This window comes from Anopheles nili, chromosome 2, assembly GCF_943737925.1.
Source record: "Anopheles nili chromosome 2, idAnoNiliSN_F5_01, whole genome shotgun sequence".
In the NCBI taxonomy this organism is placed as follows: domain Eukaryota; kingdom Metazoa; phylum Arthropoda; class Insecta; order Diptera; family Culicidae; genus Anopheles; species Anopheles nili.
Window position 1 is genome coordinate 35171452 of NC_071291.1, and position 20920 is coordinate 35192371.

Here is a 20920-nt window from a genome sequence, read left to right on the forward strand (position 1 = left end):
TAGTAATATAATCCTTTTTTCAAACGGTCTGAAATTCGCTTAACGGCACTGTTGATCGTTCTCCCACAATGACAGCAGTTTGTTTACAACTGCTCGTACTGTTTACATTGCTGGTTTTCTGGTTCTTCTCTCTCACTCTCTCTCACGCTTTCACGCACGCTCCTTGGATGCTGAATTTTTGCCGATAGCTTCGCTTCGCGCTCCTGGCAGTCGCGTTCTTTAAGCCTCAGTGCGGTTAAATGTTATTTATGTGAATAATCTTCCTTCTTCCCGTGAAGCAGTACGAAGTTTAAGTGGTTAACAAAGGTGATCAGTTGAGGGTAAGTGTTGGTTTAATGCGGTTTTAGCCGCTTGCCAATCCGAGTGATGTCTTCCGGACGCAAGTGCAACAACTGCGGGAGTGCCGATATCGAAGTGGACAATGCGCGAGGCGATGCCGTATGTACGAATTGTGGATCGGTGCTCGAGGACAACATCATCGTATCGGAGGTCCAGTTTGAAGAGAATGCTCATGGTGCCGCAAGTGCCGTCGGACAGTTCGTTGCGTCCGATTCACGGGGCGGCGCAACTGCGTACGGCAAATTTCACGTCGGAACCGGGACTGAATCGCGCGAAGTCACTCTGCGGAAGGCTCGCCAGGGTATCACGCATCTGTGCAGCCAATTGCGGCTCAATAACCACTGCATTGACACAGCCTGCAACTTCTTCAAGATGGCACTGATTCGAAACCTAACCCGTGGCCGCCGGAACACGCATATATACGCTGCTTGCGTCTATATTACTTGCCGCACGGAGGGAACCTCTCGTAAGTGTACTGCGGACAAGGTCCGGGTTGGATCCTTTAGTTTTCATTGACCCGAATCCTTGTAGATCTGCTGATCGACATAAGCGATGTGCTACAGATTTGCTGCTACGAGCTTGGCAGGACTTACCTTAAACTTTCGCAGTCGCTTTGCCTCAACATTCCATCCATAGGTGAGTGAAAAGAATTGTTCCTTTATCTTCCATTTGCCATTTATTCCTCTATCAACATGCAAGCAATTTAATTGGCTTCAGCAGAGTGTGAAATGCAGCCAGAAAACTAAAAAACAGCACATTTAAGAATAGTCTCGGGAGACGAATAACTTTTTTTGTGAAACTTGGCATGAAATTGGAAAAACTAAAACAAAACTCAATGATCTTCTCAAAGGCAAATGAAAAAAAACCAGCTTATGGTGCTACTAGTATGCATCTACTTTAGTTTATTTGGAAAATGTTCAAATTTTAAATATATCGCATATTTTCATTCTATATAATATCGCCTGTGACAATAGTTGGTAGTATGTTGCGCTTCTCACACGTCCGCTACCAGCCACTCTTGTACACTCGCCATCGGTTAAGGGCACTGTCTAAAAACGAGCATGAAATATAACTGCATCTTAGTTATGCACATCAAAACGTTAACAAAGGATGTTCAAACGTATTAAAAAAACACAACACTCACGGAAATGCTTTGAATTCATCTAACGGCGGAAACGATAAGCCAAAATTACTAACGATCCTACTTCTTTTGTTTAGTTCCGATCAAAGTGGGGTTTGCTTTACCTTTTTCATCAAACTTAAGGACATAAAATGTAGACCGTAACGTAATTGTTTAACTAGCCAAATTGCTGAACCGCACCAAAACCGTTTGCTGACGCGCGTGTATCGTTCGCGCACTTATCGCATTTATCACTCACTTCCGAGGATAACAGTCCTTTTTAACAATTATGCGCGCAGGCTGCGACGATGCCGTATAATCCGTGATCGCCCCCTTAACAACTAGCTCATTTGACTTACGTACTAAAAAGGAAACCATTTTCTTTGTTCACTCGCCGCTGCTCAATGCTCGCACAACGCGTTCTCCCCTGAAGCAGCCCCCGGGGGGCTGCTGTCTTCGTTCGATTTGTGTTGTATATATTTTCTACTTAGTGGATGTGTGTTGAATGTTGCGTTATGCGCCAGAATTTGTCTCGTCGACCAGAGATCGTAAAGGTATCAGCTTCCAGCGCAACGATGCACTAAAGATTTTTTTCTCTTTAGTGACATATAACGGCTGGAACTTTTTTGTTGTTGCTCTAAGTAGGCGAGAATTGCAAACGCATCATAGTGCTACTGACGTAAATGAGTCAAAACACGCTTAAAAACAGATAAAACCATCCCGATCGTAATGAAAATACTGCAGTATTCTAATGACTTTTCGTAATCCAGAAGGCTGCTTTGATCCACAAGCTCTAACGCTAATAAATTTTTCACTACTGAGTACTAAATGGCGATTTGCCGAAAAAAAAACCCAAATCTAGATTGAGAGATATTCGGAAGACCTAAGAAAAGCTCGTAAAGAAAAAAATTAATCACACAGCATCGCACGTGTGCACAGTTTCAGTTTAGTAAAAATGTATGTTTGACTAGCACTACTACAGTGAATGGGGTTTTTTTCCTTTTTCTTCTTCTCTCCTGTTGTTCTACGGTAATCGCTACGTGAATAAACTTCAATTAATGCAATAATCAGTGGCGGATCGCCTAAAGCAAAACATACTGAAATGTCCTTGCAACGTTAGCAACCTGCTGTGCGTTCGCGTGTCTACCATACAATCCTGTCGCTTGTACACCGAGTGGCATTCGTCGATCGATTCGTCGTTTGATACGGCTTTTCGGATTCATTTAATACCGCGCTCTGTACGCCAGAATGCGATCACTCCGATGGATCGCCACTGTTTGCCAACAGCTGCTGATGTCCTGTGACCGCGCCTGTCGCCGGTTGAAGCCAACTTGCAACTCCCACTCCGTTGGAGCTGGCGAGAGCACTCTCGTGATCGACACCGTTCCCAAACGGATTGGACCGGTCGGTGTTCGAATTTGCAGACGAGCTGCTTCCTGCTCCCATCAGCAACAAGCCACTTCCTTGCGTTGACGACGAGGAGGATGACGTTGTTGTTGTAGACGCTGGATGATTGCTGCCGGAACTGTTGCTAGCCGGCTTACCGTTGTTGTTGTTGTGGTTGCCCGGCGAATGCCCACCAGTGGTGGTGTGATTGTTATTGATAGTATTATTGCTGGCACTCGCACTCATGATGCTGCTCTGCTGGCTAATGCCCATGGGCCCGTAGAAGATAAGCTCCGGTATCTGGCCACCCTGTACACCCGTACCATTTGTGCTTTCGGACGAGCACTGAAACTGGAACGTGACCGTCCCGACGCTCACTTCGCTCATACCCTCCTGGCCGAAAAAGCTCAGTTCGGTTCCATCCAGCACCACCGAGGCGGTGTAGAAACACTCCGGTTCGATCTGTATCGGCGTCTCGAAGAACACCTGGAACGTGTTGCTCGAGCCGTCCGAGAAAAACTTGGTGCTGTTTTCCGCCAGCACACGCCCAAGCCGCTTCAGCTCGATCTTGACGTCGTAATCGGCCGCCCCCGTGGACGAACCGTACAACCCGAAGCCCACGATGAAGATGCGCTTGTCGACGGAAAACTGTATCGAATCGCACCGGCCCCGGTAGCGCCACTGGTTGCTGCGGTACGCGCACGATGCGAACCGATGGCACACCTGCGTCTTCAGTCCGGCTCGCGCCTTCACCGGAAACGTGAGTTTGGGCTTGTTCTTGGCGGTGAAGTTGAGGAAAATGTCGATTGTCTCCTGGTTGGTCAGTATGCCTAGCTGCGCGACCCGGTTGGCAAACTCCTCGAGCGTCATCGTCGGGATGCGAATCAGGTACAGGGCTTGAGCGAGCAGCTGCCGCTTGTTGGAGGAGGTTGGTTCGATGTCCATTTTCGTGCAGCCCGCGTGGGCCCAGCTTAGTGCGGCCTCGAACAGATGGATTTCCTTGCAGTTGAGCGTTTCGCGGGCCAGAATGGTTTCGAATGTTTTTAGATCGATGTCGACAAAGCCCTCTGATTTGATCGCCATTTCCGCCTACGAAGGGAAGAGTGGGAGAATAAAAGAAGGCAAATTTTGGGACAGAATTTGACGCAGCGGGGCAAAGGCGATGCGTATAAGCTCAACCGAGATGGATGTTTTTTTTTGTACAGCGAATTCGTCATCGAGCAGTTACCGTTGCAGCGGAAGAGTGATGTGGTGTTTGAGAATGACATGTTAGTAAAAGTGGCAAGGCGTGTCGTCGTTAGGTTAAATGAAAAATGGGTTGCGATTTTTTTTTACATTTGGAAAATTATTTCGAAGTTAAGGATGGGGGTGGTTCAGAAACAGATGGGGCAGCTACGGCACGGAACGGGAGAACCAACTCTCAAACAAGGGAACTCAAACGATCCATGGGGCGACAGAACATAGGGTAATTGAAACTGCAATATTTTTGTGGTTGTTTTTCAATCGTTTCATTTTCATTTTCCTGCACTAAATAGAAACCCTAGCATTAGCTTTTGTTACATGCGTACGTTGTTCCTGAAGTTGTGGTTTCTTTTCGCCTGATTTTCTGCGAAGGACTTTTTGAGTGTGTGTGTATGTAATAGAGCAACAAAGATAACGACATCGATAACACTGGGTTTGATTCACACCGATAACTTTGAATTAGACATATCTAATGAACTAATGACGCTATGACGTTGCTGTTCGCCTGATTTTGCTCGTTAATGATCAAATTGCGTTTTGGAAGCCTGGATTCCCTTTCCACATCTGCCTGATCTGTTTGCGGAGCTATGTAGCGCCTAGTTTTATACGTTTTCGCCCTATCGTCCTTAAAAGTCGATCACCTTCGATTCACTTAGCTTACTTTATTCTTATACGATTAGCTATACACGATGATATGTCACACAATTGTGTTGCGATAAACGTTTATCGTAAAAAACGCTGCCATACAGAGAATACTTTCACACACCACATACACACAGGCCACGGTACATAACGAAATGAAACAGAAGGAGGGAAAATCACAACCACAGACACATCGAGATATGCATTTAAGGAACTAAGGATAACAGAGGATTCCATTTAAGGGATGAAAAGGCTTTCGCCAAATGCGTTCACTCCTAATGTGAGCCGTTTGCCCAGCCCGTAGCCACAATTATTAGCCCTGTCTTGATCTAGAAACTAGCCTTACTACATCGCGTCAACCGAGAAAAGTACAATCAACCCTAACAACCGAAAATATTGCAGTTTTTGTGTCGCTAATGCAACTTCTCTAAAAAGCACCTTAAGCTAATGAAATCAAACAAAATGCCAAGCAAAACACGAAAGGAAAAAAAAAACAACAGGGAAATATTGTGCCGGGCGTTATTGCACTGTACCGCGCAATTCGATCGTGCTTTGTTGTAAAGCACCAAAAAGCAGAGTCATACAACACCATAAATGGATCAACAACCCGATGTAAGTTAAAGCTATTATTTTCATTTTCTATGCGTATAAAAATCGAGTTCCATTCAATGAAACCTTCGCTCCTCTCCGGGGGTGGTTTTGGTTTCCGTTTCTACTGTTGTTAAAACTTATGCACAATAATACAACCGATTTTCGCAATTGCTAGGAACGTATAACTGGAAGTGGTTAAAAATATCTTGCAATTAAGATTCGCAAGTTTCACAACTGCCTTTTTATGGCATGAGCGTGTTTTTTTTTCTAATTGAGTTCTTGAGCTTGAGTTTCGAGGGGAACAATAGACGTTCAATACAACACGAAAAGGAAAAGTGTACATCGATTAAGTGTAGAATGCGATATACAGCATAATTTTCCCAGTGCACGTATATATATCCAGAAAGGTGATGGAAACGAGAAAATCGACGGTATCGATCGCTCGAACGAGACGATCGCCGAGGAGTTAGAGAAACGCACAACTACACAACGAGATAGAGAGTTAGCTTAGACACGGGCGTTATTTTATTAACATTACCCACCGCACGAGCGTGCAGGTGGCATGTTACCGGGTTGGGGGATTGATGAAAATGCTTGTTATAAAGCCAACGGAGGCCAATGGCGCCTGGGTAATTTGTTTCTAACATGCAACGGCTCACAGCAAAGATTCATCGGGTAACGTGCGAAAGGGTTCCGGTGCAGGAACGGTTCTCTCCCCACCACCGTTGCTAATATCGCTCGCGGTGGACATGGCTGTCGACGCGGAGGAGCAACCCGAACTCTCGTCATCTTCCGGCAACTCTACGCTTGCCCGCCGACTGCCTTTTTCGTGAATCGGCGACGTGGGCATGCTAGTGCTGCTACCACTGGTGTTGCCCGTACCCGATTTCGCGTTTAAAACAGTTTTTCTATCTACGGGGTGCAGGAAGGTACTGCTAGTACTATAGCTACGGGTTCTAATGCTACCAATGGCGAAAGTGGTGGTAGTGGTGGTGTTGTCGGTGGTGATAGCATTATCACAACATACCTGCGCATCGATCACTTCCCAGCAGCGCTGCATCAGTTCCGGTTCCTCGAACAAGCGCGACTGGCTTAGCAACAGGCAGGCGTTTTTCGCCGTGAGACTAGTTTCGAGATAGTTGACGCACGCCCGGGCCAGATGCGGCACAATGTACTTCTTCGCGACGTACAGCGTCGCCAGGACGTTGTCCGCTTCGAGCTGGATCTCATCACAGTACAGATACCTGAAGTTGAATGAGGAACAAGTGTCCAAACAACAAAAAGGGGGCCAATTAATGAAATTATCCTACATGACGCGGAGCCTTGTGGGGTGTGTTCGATGGGAAATGGCTTACTTTAGCAGCGTCAGGAACGCTCCCGGTTCCACATCCGGCACCTTGATGTCCTGCTTGTTTTCGGCCAACCCACCGTAGAACATGGCGTAGAAAACGGAGCTTCCCGTCGCTAGTACGTACTTGTGGGCTGGAATCGTTTGCACTTGCTCTGTTTGCGGGTAACGGCGGGAGAGAACAGCGGGTATTATGTAATCGAATGTCCTCTCGTGGGTGGGGAGGATGCTTTCTTTCGCTTTTTCTTCTGATAGCGCTTACCATCGGAACCAACGATGAACCGGACATCCGCCATCAGGTCGTTGTTAAACATGGCAGCATTGCGTTCGCGTACGGTCGATTTGTTGGCCTGCCAGTTCGGATCCGCTGTATCGGCCGCTGTCGTGCTGGAGATCACGCTACAACCGCCACTGCCGAGGCCACCTCCAACACCACCACCATTGGCCAGACAGAACGAGGTGGAACTGAGTGCACCGGGCGATGCAATCGTCGGTGATGACGGTGCACTGCAGGGTTGCGTCACCTGCATGTTCTCTAGCCGCACGTTCTGGCCGCTACCCGCTGCGGTGGCAACACCGGCACCACCAGCACCAGCGCCCGCACTGTTCTGATGGAACGGGGCCAACACATTGAACATCTCAACTGCAATGGGAGGTGGAGGGCGAAACATAAAACAAGAAGAACCGTCATTTAGTACCACACGCCAATGCTAATGCGCGAACGGGGTGGGGGGACACGAGCATGGGGTCGGAGGGGACAGCTAAGAGCACTGTTTTGTCTGTTATGCTGCTGCTGCACAGGCTCCTCAGGGTGTGTGTGTGCGCGTTGCAGGAGACAAAACGTTGCAGCGCTGTGGTAGTCGTTGGGGAATCGGTAAAACCCTTTTTTTGCGCATTTCACCACACCATGACGATGATGGCGATGACGTCACAATGCACCGTTTGCTGCGATTAGCATAACTCAGCAGGCTAGCAAAAAAAACACATGCAAGCAGACACACACCCAGAGAATAATGTCCCTCCCTACCACTAAGCGCTCTGTGCTCTACATTTTAGGGCTGGCCAGGTCCCCCTTATCCCACTGTCAGTTCCCCATCCACCGACTTAGAATGAGGGAGGGTGCCTTTTGCTAAATATTTGAAAAAAAAAAACGTTGCTTATTTTGCAACCACACCTATGGCGCTTGCTGGAAGGGGGATTTTGACCGCCCCAGAACATAAAATTAATCCCCAAGCGGTACACTTAAACATGGTGGTGGAAGCTTACTGTTGTGGTACGGAAAGACGGAAAAGATCTGCTCCTCATTGCGTTTCATTGGGCGCTGCGATATTTTCGCGTACAAATTGGACATAGTATCACGCGCCTCGCACTGTAGCCGCTCGCGTTTTTCCGTGCAAGAAATCCCGGGCTCAGCAGCCGTTGCGTTCTTTTTCTCCCTCGGGGCGGCACAGCTTTTCCGTTCCCGTTTGGCGTCACGGCGGTGTATGATTGCACTTGCTTTGCTGTTGTTTTCAGCTCGATTTACACGGGTTTCTGGTGGAAAAATCGCTCTCGGACCGGTACCACGGAAGGGCTACGTGATGGAGCGAGAATTAACGCGTTTACGCTGTGTTTTAGCGTCTAAAAACCGCACGACTCCATCGCACTGTGCACCGGACGCACTTCACATCAGACAGCCATCTTAATTTTTCTCCTCCACTGGCTGGCTCTTGGCGAAAAAGTGATGACGCGCGCCAGAGAGCGCGAGAGAGAAGCGACCAACAGTGAGAGAGAGAGCGCGAAATGAGAGAGAAGTAAACAAAAAAGGCTCGCTGACGGGTACATGGCTGTAGTTTGTTTATACCCTGAATCGTTGGATTGCGGATTTTTTTCACCATATTTTCGTACTTGCGGAGATTGTACTGTGTATTGAGAGCGTATTTTAAAGCACCAAGTACACCATGCAATAGCGCCTCTCTTCGTATGACTCTCAATATGCCTCTCTCGGCCTGCTGCATTATTAATTATTGCAAGCGCAGCATAACACTAACACACACGAACCAGCGTTTGACTGGATGCGTGAGACATTGACAGTTTTGTGTTTTGTTTTGATTATCGTTCGTAATGCACGTCCCGTTCGAGTGATGTTTTTGTTTTTTGCTGTCAACAACTGTCTAAATGGTTTGCACATTTTTTTCTTTATCATTTCCCCCCCTCCCCCTCCAGCCCCAACCACCCTGTTACATGCTGATTTTGCTTATCTCGCATTTGCATAAAACGCATCGCTCTCAACACGCGCAACATGTTGATGCCGGCGGCGATAACACAAACTCGTTCATAATCCGTCCCCGGCGGCGGATTTTGAGCAAATTTTGAAGCAAGGATAGCAAAAAGATAAAAAAAACAGCAAACTGCTTAATCAGACAAATAAAAACTGGAACACTACCTTGACCTTTTTTTGCCCGCGAGGTGGCTCTGGCTGTGGGGTGCCCGTTCATAAATAATGCATCAACCAACAACCGTACAATGCCATCCGGCGCAGTGGGGGCTAAAATATACGTCCCGGGCACCGATGGTCACGTGTTGCCGCTGAACATGATAGGTTTTAATCCAGATATCAGCCATTAAGTATTCACGGGGGCGATACGGTTAATGTGATTAAGCACAACTTCACGACAGTAAACATCATGCATAATTAATGGCTTACGGGCGAACTACGGTTATCCCTTTCATAATCTTTTGAGAAGCATGTGTTTTTGCGAAGCACCATGATTAGCTGGCAAACAACGGCAATGCAATTGAACTCTGTTTGTCCTTTGCTTCTTCTCGGGATGCTCACTAAGGTTTAGGGATCAATACTAAGGTTTAGGGATCACTAAGGTTTAGGGAAATGATAGCTTTCGGAATATAAGCGCACCATACGACACGTTAATTTCTGCTTTTAAGGTTCATTTACACACTTTTCCCCGTGTACTTGCACAACAATTTAACACTAATAGTCGGTTACAGAATATGCCATTACGGGCGCGCCACAGGACCGGACCACATTAGCTAGGTTTCTGCCCCGGCAGAGAAAGCTCGAACAAAGCTCAAACTCGACCCAACTGATTGTCCTTATCGACTCGCCCTCGTAATTACGGTTCACTTCCTTCAGTCCGCCCACCCGACCGCCCTCAGATAGGTGCTAGAAAATAAAGGATACTCACTCGGAATGCCTCCCTCGCAGTTCTCCATCAGGTCCGCGAGCATAAGATTCTCAAAGTTCCGCTCACCGTACTCGACCAGCGGATGGTATCGATTGATGAATCCTCGCGCGGCCGCCCGGCGATACTTCCGGCGACGGTGCCGACCCTGGCCACCTTCCCCGTCCTCTTCCTCCTCCTCCTCTTCCTCGTCGTCCTCGTCCTCGTCGTCGTTGTGGCCCGTCTTCACGCCAAGCCCCTGCAGCAGGATTTTGGCCCCGGAATCCACCTTCTTAAAGTTGTCCACCAGATCGCAGTGGCTGAGCGTCGCGTACCACGCCGTCGAGTAGTCGACGATCCAGTGCAACACCTGTCGACCGAAGTGATCGACCAGAGACACGTCCTGGGGTGCTAGAATTGCGTCGACCATGATGCGATGGTGATGCTTCGGCACACGCTCGGCCCTAGCCTACCCAAATGCATCCACTTGCTGCTGTATTCGTTCAATCACACGCAGACACAATCGGTGTGGCCTCGGGCGTGTGTGCATCAATGCACACCACCCGTTTTCGATGTGGTTTTAAAATGGGGCCAATGCAACAGCTGCCCCAACACCGTACCCGGGGGACACGGGATCGTCAATGATACTCCTCAACGCACACAATCGAAACGCACTATGATCGATTCTCGATCGAGTTTTGCACACACAAACACACACACACGCCAGAAAGGATTCCCGTGGGTTTGTTTTGTCTAGTGCAACGTCGATCACGCCGCAACTTCGATCGCTTATCACCTGCACTTGCGCACACAAACAAACGAGTCGTTATCACCCGGTCGGGTGGGGAATTATCACACGTTGATTTCGTGAGCACACCAACACTCTGGGGGTTTTTTTTTGCCTGATGATCGTCGTCGAGCCTGGCGAGGGATGTCACTCTCGGTAAATGCTGCCAAAGAACACAGAACACGCGGTAAAGATCGTTAGAAAGGATTGTGCTCCAACAGGTGCTTCAACAGGGCCAGGAAAGCCCGGAACTCGTCCCAGGTGATGGTTGAAGGCAACACCAAAGTTGCTAGAGGACTCTATCTCGCTCTCTTTCTCTCTCTCTCTGGTTGTGGCACCACCATTCGGCAGCTGTGACCGATTCGATACGACTGCCTGCCCTTGCTGCACTTGCTGCGTCTAAAACGTCCACTTGCGTCGGTTTTGTGGCCGTCCCACCCCCACCCATGCACCTCACCTCCCCCCTCCCCACATTGCACCAACAGGGCTGCTGAATTTGCAAGCTGACAATGAATAAGTAATGGCCGGCGTGGAGGCAGAAGGAGCAGCAATTGAGTGCGCACCCCCGAGGGCCGTACGCGATACCGCGAGCTGCTAATGGAGCTCAATTTGACCTGGTTATGGTCCACCAGGGTGGGAAGGGGGACATGCGCTTCGTGGTGTCCTGTGAGGGTGCGGAAGAACACGGGGTGGACGCGTGCGTATGTGTGTATGTGTGTGTGTGGAACACTGTCATGGCTAAACGATTGCTTATAATCAATTGGCCCCTTACGACGACGACGACGACGACGACGACGATGATGATGATGATGGTGCTCCTCGTGGCATTTATTAAGGAGAAAGCAGTTAGTAGAAGAGGAAGGAAACTGAAACGAGGTGAAGGAGGCGCATACGGACGATAATTCAATCCGCGGTCCAAAGCCGCGGTCGGTCGTTAAAAAAAAGGCGCGTGGTGATGGTGCCTCACCGGAAGGCGAACCTTTGTAAGGCGAACTAGCGGACATTTCGCGGATTCCCGATAGCCGGTGACCTCTGGTCAGGTTGGTATTACGTCGCGTCGCGGCCATTTGGGGGGGGGGGGGGGTTTCGTTCTAAGCCGGTGGTTTGATAAGGGCGCGATACGAGGACGTTTGTGGGTTTGGAAAAGTGTGCTCAGATCGTAAGACTCGCGCGAGTTTATCGCTTATCGCGTTGGGGAATGCGATTGCGACTTATGACGTTGCAATCACCACCTTGATTGGGTTGGTGTGGGTGTACGTTAATGAGCATTTGTTTGGTGGCTTATATTTACATGGAAACGAGCCGTTTGTAATCCATGCTGTAGGAGCTGTCGTGCTTGTATTGCCGTAGGAGCTGTTGTGTTGTGTGGAAAATTGTCCCCGGAAATTTTCACCCAAACATGGTGTGTAAACGTAACATTTGTTGCCGCTATCATTAGCGTGGGCTCCTGAATGCGCAGCAGGAATATTGTGCCAGCTTTAAGGCTCAACGGCGGCGTAATAAAACTAACCAAACCACTCTCGATCGTTCGCTGCATGTCTTCTGCAACATGTAGAACAAATCACCTGTTCAAAACATCCTCCGGAATGACTTCCTAATGCGCGTTTAAATGTGCCAGGGTGGGTGCAACATACAACAACCCGCAGGAATGGCCGATAAGATCCATCAAAAGCTCCCGAGCGGGAACGTTTTGTGTGTACGATCATCTCGTTCTGCGGGCTTGCGCTATTTATAGAATGCGAGCGTTCCTTCCGGCAGCACCCAACGACGAACCGGACGGGGGAGAAGCCGATGGGTGGGCTTCCAGAAGTCACCATCGAGAAGGAAACCCCGCTTTAGCAAACCGGTCCCCGTGCGGACACGAAAAACCAGTGGCCGGTGGTGTGTTGCGAGATTAATCACGCGTACGTTTACGCGATCGATTTGGTGATAGCGCCGAGCATAAGCCGCATGTACGCGTTGCATTTGAACACTCTCGAAGGTACGCAAGTGAGGGAGCGAGAGAGAGAGAGAGAGAGAGAGAAAGAGAGATAGAGAGATAGAGAGAGAGACAGCGTGTGGGGAATGTGTGCGCGTCGAGTGGAGAAAACTAACTTTCGTTAATGCTCGCCAACTAGCTGGCTTGGTATGGCTGTTATGCAAGCGCTTTGAGTGTTAGCGACAATTGCAAACAAATGCAGCAGCCATTGCGCAATTTCCCTAATATCCAGCCCGATGTATATTGCGATGGGTCGTTACTGGTTGTTGATGCAGGGAAAACTCTCAATTTGACACCTGAACCAGGCCACTGAATCCTTGCGTTTGGCTTCCTTTTTTTTTCTTCAATCACTCTGACGCGAAATGCACTCGAGCTGCATTCGTTGTTTGATTTGGTCGGACTCGGTCGAAGATGTCATCGAAACAAATTAACTAACCCATGGTGAGGCGACTGGCCAGGCGGCGTTTGGGGACCATAAAACCATGCCAAAGCCAGTGCTGCTGCTGTGTGGCGTTGTTTAACGATGACACTTGACGGTCGTCGTTACAGCGAGCACCAAGCCGGCATTTGCCACGCAATCTTGCACATCGGCACACGTAAAACACCAGGCCCCATAAAACCGATTGGGTAAAGGTATGTGCTTTGCGTACGTACAGCTGTGTGGGATCGCGAACGTGCGTACTCGATCGTGGAGAAGGCTTCTTGCGTAGGTTGGGTTGTAATTGAGTTGCATCGGCACGGAAATTCGTTGCGTAAGGTACGGGCGTTTCCCGCCACCGTGGCAAGGGAATAGAAGTATATTCGAAGGGCATTTGAATTTTGGTTGTGATTTTTGTTGTTGTTGTTCACCACATTTTGAGCAACAATGGCCTCTTCCGTTCATTGGTGACCTGTTGCCGATGGATGTATTTCACGTACATTAATGGTTCTATTTCGCATTCGCAGTCGGCAGCTATTGAAGAAATTTGCTGACCACGCCGATGAAGGTGTACAAATCCTTCGCAAGGTGCACAAACAACCAAAAATGGCACTTTAATGACGCTAAATGTGTGGTCAGAACTGAAAGAATGTGGCTTTGTGCGTTGGCTGCTAGCAACGATAGTGAAACTTTACGACATTGCCAGTGGCTTTTATCGTGTGGAAATGGCAATAATATGCGTTTGAAAAGCACAACAAAAAATAGGAGACAACAGAGCGCCCATAATCGGTTAATAATGATCCCTAACAGCGAGCGTTGTCGCGCCCAGTTGACCTTTGCCGTTCGACTTTGGCTTGACAAAAACCGCTCGTGGCAAGGTTGCGTCCATGCGCAACTAACAGCGTGGCATTCCGAGCTCAAGGTGGCCGGCTGTCCGCAAGTCAGAAAATTATGCTACGAGGATCGAAGCCCAAAACAAGAAAAAAAAAAGAAACAAGAGAAAATTCATGCCTTGAGTAAAATGCCGGCGAAGAGCGAGCGAGACACGAACGAATCTACATTGCCCACTGACGCCTGAAGGACGATCTGAAGCTTTTTTTTACCAACCCGCGCAGGCTAGCGGCGGTCCTCCATCGGTCCTCGAGATGAAACAAAACCACGCACACTGAAATTGAAGGTCGGCTTTGACGAATGTCGGTAGGGGGTTGGCCCGGGTCCAATGATGGATTGCCGAATTTAGAGTGGTGTTAAATTCTTGAACCGGCGCCTCGTGTGGAGTAACAAAAGAGAGAGAAAAAAAAACACACATATATACCGCTGTATGCCGCCCCCGTGTGCCGGTTGTCAGGGCGCACATGGCAACAATCTGCCGTTGAGATGGCGGCCGGGTTCGTCGCTTGTTGAAGTTCTTTGTTTGTGCAGCGAATACGACGCGCAGAGCAACCCCTTTGGGCGGTTGGAGGGTTGTTCTTTTTGTCTGGACAAAAAAGCAAAGCCGGTTTAAACGTCTGCATGAAAAAAAAAATCAAAACAGACCTCAGCAACCATTGCCTTTGAGTGTGAGAAAACTGTAGGAAAAATGCTCGTTTTAATCGAGACATAAAAAGCACCTTTTTTCACAGCAAAATATCAACGATTAGCAATTTATTCGCTGTTAATGAGATGTGATATAGGTGGATGGTGTTATTTTTCTAATTTCAATCAACCTTTGCCAGTTGACATAAATCAAACCAACCGCCCCACGCCACGATAGAACTCGTTTCCAAGCAACGCCGTAGAACCATCTCGAAGTATGCCCTCGTTTGCGAGTTGTTTGTCGCTACTTTTCTAGCTTCTAGCTTTTCTAACCAGGATGCCCTTGCACCACTGGCACAGTTGCACAGGGCAACGAACGATGCCGTGAAATGGTCACAGCACTGTCAACGTACTCGTGGCACGAACCCCGCGGTGCGTACTCTCCTCGTGATAAAACCCACCCTAAGGGCCTTTAAAATGACGTGTTTGGGGTTGTTTTTTCTTTTTTCTTCGCACATCTTGCCCACAAAACCGAACGCCTCCCAGGTGGGGTCAGCAGTCTGGCAGAATGGAGTCGATGATAATTGGACGTAGTGACAAAACCGGTCATCCCACACACCATCGTCCTGCGTCTGGTTCCCCGCTACGGGCGTCTGCGCTCTCGAACTTCAGCTCAAATTCCGATGTCCCATGTCGCCGTTTTTTTTTTGCCACCCTCATCACCGGTCACCGGTCTCACGCTTGACCCCCGGTACACGCGGTTTCGACGTTTCGCCGTTGCCTTCTCTCAATTCACGGTCAACTGCTTGTACGTTTCGTATCTAGCTGTTTCTATTTTTTTTTCTTTTTCTTCTTCTGCTCTCCCTCCTCTGTTGCTATTTCCACTGCCTTCGGCTTCTCTTTTCCCGTGCCATTTTTGTTCGCGATGCATTTTGAAGGTCCCCTGTGTTCCCGCGCACCACCTATCCCCACTATCCCACCCTCTTTGACCACTCGGTTTGGGGGGACCACGTTTTGGGTGTTGTTTATCGTTTTTTTTTTCTGTTTTCACCACTGACGTACGACATTCTTCCGATTTTCCGCTCCTCACGTTCGTGATCAATTACAACACTTGCACTGAATGAAACGCAACTCCCCTGGAATGATTGGCCGATTTAACTGTGGTATGCTAAAAGGGATGAAACTCACTTCACGCGCCCAGTTTGAATCAAACAGCAGCAGCAGCACCGTTGGCTCCGGACGCTTGTGGTACAGGTTTGGTTTGCGAGTTCAAACAAACCGCGCCTCATTTGGAAAACGCGTAATTCGCAGGCTACTCTGATCGTCGCCGTAGCACTTCCTTTAAAATTCCCGCTTCCCAATCGCGCGCACCAACGAGATGCGTTCGTCTGAGGCGCTGAACTAGAACTGAGTAGGCTGCGCTACCAAACGATTAGCAACCGGGGGGTTGAGAGCGCTTTTGGTGGGCATTTTTGCATCCCCTACCCCAAAGCTCCATGACACACACGCTCTCTCTCTCTCTCTCCCTCTCTTTTTTGTGCCCATCTGTGGAACTGTTCCTCTTCTACCGTCCATGTTGCTGTTGTTGCTGCTGCTGCTGCTGTTTGGGTGGCTCCGTGTTGTTGCTGTCGTCTCGATCGCGGCAGCAGAATTGCGCTGATTTTTGCTTGCTTTGTTTTAATATTCGTACTGGTTCAATGGCACTGACGAGCGGGAGGATGATGCATTTGCGGTGCACTTTTGCAATCGCGATTGCATTAACTTGCGTTAGTTTTTTTGTTGTTGTTGAAGTGTTTACTGTTGCTCACGTCTTTCGCTCTGCACACTCTCGAGAGCGTCACGCGGTGGGAAAATAAAGTAGCGAAAACAAAAAATATATATATATCGGATGTTTGTCACACTCCGGTGCATTCGTGACCGTTGGGCAGGTGTCGGGGTCGACGGTGTCGGTGTTTTTGCTTTGAACGCGCGAACGGATGATTTAATTTTCCAATAGATTAAGGTATGACCTTGCGCGAAGGTAAACAAGAAACGCCCGCGAACAGCTTCCACAGGCCAAAGCTGTCGGGCGAAGGATTTCTTTTTCGCAACGTCGAACTAAAGCGTGGTCGCAGACACGCACGTTTCCGATCGTCTAATCGGAGCCGGACGAGGATCGTTTATTTTTTTCTTTCTTTTCGAAACGGTCCGAAGATGGTCACGGATAATCAGCGACATATTGCGCAAGGTGCCGCGCATTTTCCCTTGTCACAGTCGCGGGTGGTTTTTAGCTCCGGCAGTTTTTTTTTTAATGTTTATACGATATGCCTACGAGAAGCAGGCATACAATGCGTTTTTTTGCTTCAATATGATCTGCATGAGTCGGCCTCGCTGGTTCGGCTGGTTTTGCAATTATTATTATGCATTTTTTCCGCTACACCGACACCGGAAGCGAGACTCTGGGGGAGCGTTCGTTCCTACACGAAGAGGTTTCACCCGAGCTGCACCACCCATTCCCTGGCACGACGCTGGAGAGGATCATGGGCGGTCGAAAGCAGGAACTAGCTCGATGAAGCAGCTCGACTTGCAGCATTGCATGGGAACTGGTTGTGCATTTTCACGGGGTCCCACGGTGCACGGTTTTTGCGGTGTTTAGTTAGGAGGGAAAGACGCTAGGGTACTACTTTTACTTTCTTTCGTGCCAACTGGTTCGCTTTGCACCGGCATTTGACGAAGGGCTTTTGCACATTTTCGCTTACGTAAGCGCGCGAGATAGGGCTCGGCTTTTCATTCGGGCTCATTCGCAATGTGGTGGGTGCGACAAGGAAAAACCCTTTATTGGGGGGAAATGTATAATTTGCGATAGTAGGTATTTCATCGAAACGAAACTAAATATATCCCTTGTTAACGGATCATCATTTAAAAGTAATATCGCCTAGAGATCGCCGCTACTTTCGGTGATATTATTTCCATTGCGCTCATAATGTCGATCAAATGAAGATCACTTTTATTACTCCTTAGCTTAGTTCACCACCTTTTCTACATTGGCGTGAAGCCCACTGCCTAATCTCTCGTTCGTGTTGGAGCCGCTTCTGTAAAAATTAAATGGTTGAGTCCTTTTTCCCTTCCCAATTCCAGATCCCTGCATCTACATCATGCGCTACGCCAACAAGCTCGACTTTCGGGAGAAAACCCACGAAGTCTCGATGACGGCCCAGCGCCTGGTGCAACGGATGAAAAAGGACTCTATCCACTCGGGCCGACGCCCATCCGGACTGTGTGGAGCGGCCCTTCTGCTCGCCGCCCGTATGCACGACTACAGCCGCACACCGAACGACATAGTGCGGATTGTGAAAATTCACGAGTCCACCCTGCGCAAGCGGCTGTTCGAGTTCGGCGAAACGCCCAGCAGCGCCCTTACGGTGGACGAGTTTATGGCCGTCGATCTCGAGGCGGAACAGGACCCGCCCGCCTTCAAGGCCGCCCGCAAACGCGACAAGGAGCGGCTGCAGAAGCTCGAGGAGCAAACGACGGAATTCAACCAGCTGCAGGCGGAAATCGATGCCGCGCTCGATCGCGAGATGGTCAATCGGTGCGGCCGGAAGCGCAAGTTTAAGGGTGCCGAGTTTGACGAGCAGCAGGAGACGGGCAAGTTCATCGAGGAGTCGACGCTGGACGTGATCAATGAGTGTCTGGACGAGAGCAGCGGCGGGAGTGTGATCGCGAGCCATCCCAAACCGCACATTCCGGAAGGGATCAAGCCGGATCTGAGGGCGATCTGCACGAACAACGGCCCCGAGCGGTCGGTGGAGGAAAGCACGCTCGAGGATCCAGCGAACGGTGGGAACGGTGATCTGCTGACGGAGGATCTCGACGATGACGAGATCGATGGGTACATCATGACGGAGGAGGAAGCCGAAACGAAGAACAAGCTGTGGCAGCAGCTGAACGAGGAGTACCTGCGGGAGCTGAAAATTAAGGAGGAACGGATGGCCAAAGAGCGCGAGGAGGGCAAACCGGAGAAGAAGAAGCGCCGCACGGTGAAGAAGAAGATGATCGGTCCGTCGTCGTCGGCGCGGGAAGCAATCGAAATGATACTGCAGGAGAAGAAAATTTCGAGCAAAATCAATTACGACATATTGAAAACGCTCACCGATGGTGAGGGCAGTACGGCGGGGGTGGCACCGGGGGTGGTGGCATCATCCGCGGCCACGGTCGAACCGTCGTTGGACACGGCGAGCCCCGGGAAGCAGGAATCGAAAGGCAGCGAGACGCGCGTTCGCGTAAATCAGGACAAAAATCCGCCAGAAACGGTGAGCGGTGGCGATGGAGCGGTAGGTCGGGGAAGCCTAAAACCAACGCCCAATTTTGGTGGTTCGTCGAGAAGGAAACATACGGCCACGGCGACACTGGCCGTGGTGGCAGCGGGTGCGAACGACGAGCCGGATGAGTCGTCCAAAGTGGTCGAAGATGCATCGTCCAAAGCCGCTCAAGGTAAACGGGTGTCATCTCGGGGTGACATTGGCCTTGTTGGGCCCGTGGGGGTTGGATTTCGGTGTTTTTAGATAAAACGTAAAGCCGATGTTAATTACGCTTCCCTTTTTCCAGATGCCATTGAGGACTACGATGACGAGGGCGATGGGGAGGCTGAACCGGAACCGGAGCCGGAACACAAATCCCTCGCCGACATGCTCAACACCGGCGATGACGATGATTATTACGGTTACGACGATGACTATTGAGCGGTTGGACGTGTGGGTATGTTATACAGGTGTATGAGGCAACAGTATGCAGAATCTATCCGCATAAAACTACGTAAACAACATAGGTATAGGGTAAAGTGGAGTTACAATCGATACGGTAGGTTTAATTTGAACCAATGATTATTGCCAGCTCGAATGTGCAATGCATTTATTTAATAAATCCAATAATCCAATGGAAAAAAATCCAAAAGAATCCAATGGAATGAATATGTTTTAGTGCTTTGTTTCAAAGCGTAAGTAGTTAGGCGATTCACGATATCATTATGAGTATTCGAGCAAGGTTCTTTTTCTTCTACCGCTTGGCGAAGGTTAGGTTCTATTTCATGCAACGTTGATACACGTGGTCTACTACTTTTAAGCGGTTCATGTGCATTGTGAAGTATAACCATTATTGAAGGGTTATAGTAATTTAGAAACACATGAAATATCACTATTAAGCTAATCAAGGTGCTATGCTAATCAAGAAATACATCAAGAAAGTATTTTTCAAATTTCAGTTAGTTGATGAAACATTGACATTTTTGTAGCATGTCTTATGCTCTTTAATAAACATAAAAGCTAATTTTTAACACGCTTTTACTAACCTATCTTGAGATTCGATTTCGAAAAATTACATACGTATTTTTATGATAAATGATTTGCTTACTGATTGATTACTGATATGCGACTGGCGCTTTGGCACTGGAGCATCGAAGTAATTTATAAAAATAAGCATTAATTTTATGCAATCCATGTACTCACATTACGAACTGATGTGCTTGGTTTCTCATGTTTTAAAGAACCACTTTTTCTATTTTAATTGTTTCTTTGTGTATATTTATTATCTTTATACAAAAGTACTATCCTCTAAAGGGTGCAATGCCGTATCGTATGCTACAATTGCGCGGACCAGTTTTGAAATCCACGGGCATTATCACCCCGTTCTTTTGACATTCTAACCCGCTATTCTTATCGGGTATATTTGGATTACATGAATATTTCTAGATAAAGGAAAAGTTCAACTACTCAAAACTAGGGCCCTCTGCACTATTTTAATGAATTGTGGTTCGTCGCCTTTGGTGATGGGATGTGCCCGGTGGGTAGCCGTGGATATAAAAAAAAGGATAAAGGACGCGCTTTCGCATTTTTTTCTCGCACAAACCTAATAGAGTGGTATATAATTTTGTAACTAATCGAAACATAAAAAATATAAAGTATAACTAGAGTTTTGAAATCAATGTTGTTTGTCTATGATGTTTCTTTTATTTTTGCTTTCAAAACATTCTGTAACGGTTGCTGTAGTTTCGCTAGTGATGTTCCGACTTAGGATGTTCGATGGTCTGTCGTATCACTGCTTATTACCAAAAAAGTGCGTCTGGTGTTGTTGAATTCCGCGCTGATTCGTATATGATGTTCTTGAAAATGGTGAATTAAGGATCCAATCTATTGTTGTACTCCCGATGACTCGTAGGGCTGTAGCATGCACATTGTTCAAAATGCCGTTTTTAAAAGCAACATAAAATCTTTGTATACTAGCCTGCCGTTCAAACTCTAATCTAGATCTATTTTTGTTTAGTTCAGTTCTTGTTAATAATAATTTCGTTATCAAAACATGTTAGTGCTGCTACTTCATGTATCGCAACATATTTTTATATCACGTTATCTTTTTCAG

The 20920-nt window shown here is 48.2% G+C and overlaps 2 protein-coding genes across 2 annotated transcripts; one reads left to right on the forward strand and one right to left on the reverse strand.

Moving 5' to 3' along the window:
* The first annotated feature begins 366 nt into the window (after window positions 1-366).
* LOC128720711 (transcription factor IIIB 90 kDa subunit) lies at window positions 367-19292 on the forward strand. The gene is made up of 4 exons (XM_053814404.1): window positions 367-805; window positions 871-975; window positions 17645-19000; window positions 19115-19292. The coding sequence occupies exons 1-4, from the start codon at window positions 367-369 to the stop codon at window positions 19246-19248; spliced, it is 2034 nt and encodes a 677-aa protein (XP_053670379.1). The 3' UTR covers window positions 19249-19292.
* Window positions 1216-10259, reverse strand: LOC128720710 (BTB/POZ domain-containing protein 6-B-like). Its single transcript, XM_053814403.1, has 5 exons — window positions 9854-10259; window positions 6931-7311; window positions 6676-6823; window positions 6348-6564; window positions 1216-3934 (listed from the first exon to the last, which is right to left on the reverse strand). The coding sequence occupies exons 1-5, from the start codon at window positions 10257-10259 to the stop codon at window positions 2714-2716; spliced, it is 2373 nt and encodes a 790-aa protein (XP_053670378.1). The 3' UTR covers window positions 1216-2713.
* Window positions 19293-20920: the final 1628 nt, after the last annotated feature.